We start from the raw sequence: 7406 nt of genomic DNA on the forward strand, positions 1-7406 counted from the left end.
GAGGGGCTGGCTTTTCGAGGAACCACAGAGGTAGTGACCTGTGTATCACCAGAGTCTCACAGTGACTGATCACTCGGACTCACAACAACAGGACTGAAGGAATGAATAAACACATATACTCATCAACATGGACTCGGCTATGAAGGAAAACACACGTCATTTTTTAAAGTTTTATTTTATTTATTTATAAGATTTATTACATTTTTATTGGAAAGGTAGATATACAGAGAAAAGGATCTTCCCGCTGCTAGTTCACTCTCTAAGTGGCCACAACAGCTGGAGCTGAGTCAATCTAAAGCAGGAGTCAGGAGCTTCTTCCGGGTCTCCCACATGGGTGCAGGGTCCCAAGGCTTTGGGCCGTCTTCTACTGCTTTCCCAGGCCACAAGCAGGGAGCTGGATGGGAAGCAAAGCAGCTGGGATACAAACTGGCACCCATTTGGGATCCCGGCAGATGCAAGGTTAGGATTTAGTCACTGAGCCATTGCACCAGGCCCAGAAAACACATCATCTCACACACAGTAGATATACAATTCTGGGTTTTTTTTTTTTTAACAAATTAAATTATTGAAAAATAAACAAAATCAGAATAAGGAGAGGTTAAAGAGAGAGAGAGGAGAGAGATGGTTATTGTGGCAAACCAGGTTAAGCCCTAAGTTTCCTGCAATGCTGGCCTTCCATAATAGAGTGTCAGTTCAAGTCCTACCTGCTCCACTCTGCTCGCCTGGGAAAGAAGCAGAAGATGGCCCAACCACCCTGGGACCCTGCACTCAGGCAGGAGATCCTGATGGAATTCTCGGCCCAGCCCCAACTGCTGTGGACATTGGTGCAGTGAATCCGCAAGGCAAGTTTTCCTTCTCTTTCTGTCTATCCTGTCTCTGTCACTCTGCTTTTCAAATAATAAGACTTCACAAAAAGGAAGAGTTTAGAGTTGAGTTTGGCTGAGGTTCTCTCTCTCCCTCCCTGGCTCTCCACGTGAACATTCCTTTATACTGGCCACGAGCAACTTTCAGAGACACCATCACACAGCTGACTCTGACCTTTACCCACTAAACCAACTTCCAGAGACACCACCACCCAGCCTGACCATGACCTATAACCACTAAATGCTAGCCTCAGAGACCTTTGCCTTCCCAAGGAGGGAAAAAAATTAAAGTAAAAGAGAGGGGAAAACTGCAATCTGACTTCAGAACAGAATTCACATTTTGGGGCTTGATTGGCTAATCCTCCCTTTGCAAGCACCAAGATCCCACACGGGTGCCAGTCTGTGTCCCAGCTGCTCCACTTCCCACACAGCTCCCTGTTTGTGGCCTGGGAAAGCATTAGAAGATGGCCCAAAGCCTGGAAATCCTGCACCCTTGTGGGAGATTCAGAGCAAGCACCTGGTTCCTGGCTCTGGATTTCTCAGCTCCAGCTGTTGCAAACACTTGGGGAGTGAACTACCGGAAGAAAGATATTTCTGTCTCTCCTTCTCTCTGTATATGTGCCTTTCCAATAAAAATAAATAATCTAGTCCCGGTGTGAGAGCGTCGTGGTTAAAGTCCTCGCTTTGCACACCCAGGATCCCATATGGGAGCTGGTTCTAATCCCAGCAGCCCTGCTTCCCTTCCAGCTCCCTGCTTGTGGCCTGGGAAAGCAGTAGAGGATGGGCCAAAGCCTTGGGACCCTGCACCCATGTGGGAGACTTGGAAGAGCTCCTGGCCCCTGGCTTCAGATTGTCTCAGCTCCAGCCATTGCGGTCACTTGGAGAGTGAGCCATCGGATGGAAGATCTTCTCTGTCTCTCTTCTTCTCTGTATATCTGCCTTTCCAATAAAAATAAATAAATCTTTTTTAAAAATGAAGAATCTTTAAAAAAAGAATTCACATTTTGGGTAAGAGGCATAAAAAATCAAAACAGGAAAACAACCAACTAACTGACTGATTTCGAGGCAGAAGGGAACTAGAACATAACCTTCCAGGAGAAACTTAGAAACAAAAAGCAGAAAGAACCAGTGAGATGACTGGGTGCAGGCATCCACCTTGATCCACTAGGAAACACAGGGCAAGGACTGAGATCTGCTACAGAAGGACTGTGGACTGGAAGTCCTGCGTCACAGTTATTGCCTTTGGGACTGCCACCTGCGCCTCACTGCCCTCTCTAGAGCCTTCAGGAAGGTGTGGTCTGAAGCAACGTCCTTCCAGTGTGCCCCTTTGGGGCATTTTACAGACACAAACACTCAGGCCACCAGAGTCCCTGTCCACTGAGGATCGCCAATGCCAACCACCATCCCATGCAGCCTTCGGAGCTCTGACCGAGCAGCAGCAGCTGCCCTTGATCAAAGATGCAGGACTTCTAATGAGAGAGCTTAAGCTCCAGTTTAAGCAGCTCACCCTTCCTGTAAGAACAGGTAAGTCAGGGCCCAGCGGCGTGGCCTAGCGGCTGAAGTCCTTGCCTTGAACATGCCGGGATCCCATATGAACATCGGTTCTAATCCTGGCATGCTCCACTTCCCATCCTGCTCCCTGCTTGTGGGAAAGCAGTCAAAGACGGCCCAAAGCTTTGGGACCCTGCACCCATGTGGGATACCCAGAAAGAAGTTGTGCTCATTTGAGGAATGAATGATCAGACGGAAGATCTTCCTCTCTGTATATCTGACTTTCCAATAAATCTTAAAAAACAAAACAAAAAAAAAAAAAACACAGGTAAGTCTAACTGACACAAACCTGTGAGTACTGGTTTTTATCCTGGGCTGTAACAGACTTTTCAGGAGTTGCTTTCACTCTTGCAGGCACTGCAATGTCATCTGATGTAGCCTCTGTGTCACTGACCTTCCTAAGGGTATTTCACACATCTAGGATTTCACGGGTCTAAAGTACCAAATACTTGGTCAAGTACCTGGGTCCCTGCCACCCAGCTGGGAAACCCAGAATGAGCTCCTGGCCCTTGGCTTCAGCCTGCCCAACCCTGGCAATTACAGAATGTAGGCAGTGCACCCAAATTTTATTTATTATTTCAGAGAAGTGAAAATAAATAAAATTAAGAAAAAAATTAATGCCTGTAAGATACTCCCTCCCCAACCAACGGGGAGTTACTAGAACACAACAGAAGCAGGCTCCCCTCTTGTGTCTCTCCCTTTTCCTGTCAGAGACTTCAAAAAAGAGAGAAATGGAAGGAAGGGGAAACTGAAGTGTCTTAGGATGACTGAGATTGAATAATATGACAGAAGATGAATGTTGTATTACCTAACTTAGAATAATAAAAGCTTATTCAAGAAATGTTTGTCAGGACCCAGCTTGGTAGCCTAGTGGCTAAAGTCCTTCCCTTGCACACTCCGGGATCCCATATGGGCAGCCAGTTGTAACCCGGCTGCTCTGCTTCCCATTCAGCTCCCTGCTTGAGGCCTGGGAAAGCATTAGAAGACAGCCCCAAACCTTGGGATGCTATACCCTTGTACCCATGTGGGAGACCCAGAAAAGGCTCCAGGCTCCTGGCTTCGAATCGGCTCAGCTCCGGCAGCTGCAGCCACTTGGGGAATAAATCAGGAACAGAAGATCTTCCTCTCTCTCCTTCTCTCTGTATATCTGACTTTCCAATAAAAATAAAATAAATCTTCAGGAAAAAAAAGAAACAGAAATATGTCTGTCTTCCACACTACTAATGATAAAGCTGCAAATGGAAAGTATGACAGATTAGAAATGTAACAGCATGTGCTAATCTTGGCCTGCAGTAGGAGTCCACTGTTGAAATGCCGCTGTCTCTTCCGCACCAAATCCATATAACTAACCTATGGCTTCCAAACTATGGTTTCCAAGCTTCCACAAAGAACAAAAATCTGAAAACATTCATGAAGCAGTGTATGTGCAGAATACTTCTAATAGTCCCTCTCCAATCCATCCAGCTTACTTGTCTAGATGAAATATCATCTGACTGACTTGCAGTTGCAATCTTTCCAAAGCATGTGAAATACTTCTCACAAACTTGCTCCTTCTGAACTCAAATTCACTCACTTACACTACACTCAACTGCCTGATTACAACAAGTGTGATTAACATAAACCAACACAGGAATAAACACAACTCTTTGTAAGCAAAAAAATCCCACAGCAGAAAGGCTCCAAGGCTGAGGTGTACTGAGCAGCCTGTAGGACCAGGCTGATTAAACCGGAGGCGGGTTAGCACACTGTCCACTGTACATCAGGTTCAAGGTCATGTTACCACAAATATCCAAAACTTAAAGGTCTTACTTTACTTAAAAAAAAAAAAAAAAAGCATAAGCAGAACATGAGTGTGGTATTTTTCCTGTTAACTCTTGTTAACAGTAGGGAAAACAGAGTTCTGGAAGGAGGGACTCACCTTCCCAGGTCATAGGGTTGCTGGCTTGGCATTTCTCCTGGGCGATTCTACACTCCCTCCTTCCTAACAGGATCACAAAATCGCATGCTCAGGGAGTGCGAACTAAACTTGGTAGATATGTTCACACATCCTAATCTGGATCAGAATTTCATTGCTCTCACCACTGGCTTGTAAATAGTATCCTTGGATGAAACAACAAAAACAAAAAAGAAAGAACAACAGAACACTGGAAGGTTTGATTCACAGTGAATTATCTTCTAACATTTTCATCTCTCTTTCTTCACACTGTAAGTATGTTTCCTGACATTGGTTAATTAAGTTTAAAAATGAAGGTTCTGGTTATACTTATATTACTGTTGTTTTCATGCTAATAAAATTCTATGAATGAGTCCATCTTGATTATAGCCATTAGTGCTCATTAAAAAACTGGGTTGAATGTCCCATTGAATTGGAATCCCACATTCCCACAATGTGTGGCAGTGAATACTTCCAGCCTTTGGCACATCTACTGACAACATAAAAGTTCTCCTGGAACTAACAAATTACTTCCCTTCCAACGCAATTATATAATCTCAGAGTTGAACAGCACCCTAGAGATTATGTTGTGGTCCCAAATCCCTCTCAATGGAATGACCTCATCTCAAAGTGCTCTGCACAAGGAAGGTGGTCTACCTTTAAACTGCACAGGACAGAGCTGACCCCACAGGAGGCCCTTTAATGTAAAAAACACTTGCTTAACTCAATGCAACAAGCCTACAGCAGGCCCATTTCATACTTTTCTTGTTCTTCCCAGCTTTAGCAATAACGCCCATTGAATGTATAATCAAAGATGTGCATGGTTCTTCGCTCATTAATCAATGTTCAAAAAGAAATTCACTAAAGCAAACACCAGGATCATTCAAATGTTTTAATCCATGAAAGCAGCTCCCAAAAGGCAAGTCCCAGGCCTGCTCTGACTTCCAAGAGAGGCAGTGGAGTGGCCTGAACACTCAACATGCAACAACATTCATGCTGCTACCTCTGTAACAACAGAACACAGAGAAACAAGAATCCACTCATTTACTCATGATCTATAAAGGACTTCTAATTTACCCCAAATAGTCACATGTTTTCAATTTCCAGTATATTTTTTAAAACAAAGTCTTGCATCATTCATACAACTAAATTACATGGCCTTCTACTTATAATTGGGGTGCTCACAGACTCAACCACCACAGTGCAGTAAGACATGTTATTATGCTAATTAGTTTTCCTTCCAGTTAACAGCCTGTGATCCCATCTGATTTCCCATAATATGATATGATAATGAGGAGAACAAAGACTCGGGAGCAGTCATTGCTTCCAATCATTTTATTTCTCTCCGTGATCTAGCTCAAAACATCCCATGCATAATGACTGCCTACTATCACTAATACAACACATCCATTTGGGGGGGACTTTGATCATGTCTACAAGACACAAAGTACCGATTTCCAAACCTCCTTTCCTTCTCTTTCACTAAAATGTGGGCTCCCATGAGATGGTCCCACCGTGCAATTGGGGCTTCTTCAGGCAATAATTGAAACGCCCACTTCCTCCTAAACATTTCTGGACAGCAACTCCTGGCAATCTGTCTGTCTCTTTCATCACAGCTTCTTCTCATAAAGAACAGGGTCAAGTTCCTTCCCGCCTCTCTTCCCCCCCTATTTCAACACGGAGGCTCTATCCTGTAGCCCCCTCCACACACACACACACACACACACACACACACACAGCCCACTGCTGAGTGCCAGAATCTAATACACAGAACCTCCCTGCTCCTCATTGTTTCCAGTCGAACTGCCATGTTACCACCACGCTCACAAGAGAAATGCCTTCCCACAGGCATCTAGTGAATTTCCAAAGCAGCTATTCTTTGTGGATTTACAAACCATGGGCCTTCTCTGAATTCCCCTCATCACCACAGAAACGGCTTTGGGAAGCTGCGATTACCCCCTCTCTCCCTCCCTCCCCCCCAATACCACAAGCAAAAAAGAGTCTAATTCTGAAACATTGCTGTTGTCTTGCCAAAGAAGAAATGTCAGAGCCCAAATCTTAAAACACTCCGTCTGGCCTTTCCAATTAAAACGAAAAAAAAAAAAAATCTTCAGTCCACAGAGACGATCGTATCAAATGCCTTTTCTTCTCAGGCTATCCCCATAAGGGTTAAACCAGCGCACTTGTAAATCAAAAAGCTGGCCTGGGCTGGGCACAACGCCCTAATTATCTCCCTCTTCTCTTGTCCCACCCTGTCGTCCCCGCTCTGAGACACCCCTAATCCCTCGGCAAACCCCGAATCTGCCAACGAGGGGGCCTCTACCCCGCCACAAAGACCGGCCCGCGCCTCGTGCACTGCGGCCTCGCCACACATGTGCAGGGCTGACAAGAGAGAAAGCTGCCCTTCCTGAATCGGCCGACCGTGGCCTGGGCCGAAAGCCACACACTCCTCCAGGATCGCTGCCTTCTGCGGGTGACAGGCGACCGGCGCCTCGCCCCGCCGCCCGGGGCCGGCGCGACCCGCAGGGGCCACGCTCGGACCCACTTCCTCTCCGCCGCCCCACACCGTCCGATCGCCTCCGCCTCGTTTTCGGCACCCCCTCCCCCCGGGAAACTCGGTCGGAACCTCCCTGGGGCCGAGTGGGGCGCCCCGGACGCGGCCCCGACACGCCCTTTCCCGGCGGCCGCCCGCGACCCCCAGCCCGCGAGGCCCCGCGCCGCACCTCCTCCTCGCTCTCGCTGCGGAAACACAGGCACGCGGCCCGCTTCTTGTAGCCGTCGCCGTCATAGGTGCGGGTCTGGTTCGACTTGAGCTTCATCATCCTCCGAGCCCGGGTCGGGGTGCAGAGCGGGTCGGAGGAACCGAGGGGTGTGTGTGTGTGTGGGGTGGGGGGGGAGCCCGCTCCGGACGGCCGCGCGCGCGCGCCCCCGGCTTGGTTCGAGGAAGCAGGGAGGGAGAGGCGCTTCTCTGCTACACGGTTCCGCCGCTAGCCCGCCGCGGCCGCCTCATTCCTCCCGGCTCAGGCCCCGCGCCGTCCCCGCCACCGCCGCCGCCGCCG

At 47.7% G+C, this 7406-nt stretch overlaps 1 protein-coding gene across 1 annotated transcript in view; it reads right to left on the bottom strand.

The window, feature by feature from the left end:
- Positions 1 to 7406, bottom strand: part of LOC121158500 (diphosphoinositol polyphosphate phosphohydrolase 1) — a 76685-nt gene extending 69279 nt beyond the window's left edge. The window contains exon 1 of the mRNA XM_040983217.1: positions 7071 to 7406. Coding sequence (XP_040839151.1) covers positions 7071 to 7169 — 99 coding nt within the window. The 5' untranslated portion in view covers positions 7170 to 7406. The remainder of the gene's footprint in view (positions 1 to 7070) is intronic.

The sequence above is a fragment of the Ochotona curzoniae genome, unplaced genomic scaffold (assembly GCF_017591425.1).
Source record: "Ochotona curzoniae isolate NIBS_2020 unplaced genomic scaffold, NIBS_Ocur_1.0 contig_3819, whole genome shotgun sequence".
NCBI lineage: Eukaryota > Metazoa > Chordata > Mammalia > Lagomorpha > Ochotonidae > Ochotona > Ochotona curzoniae.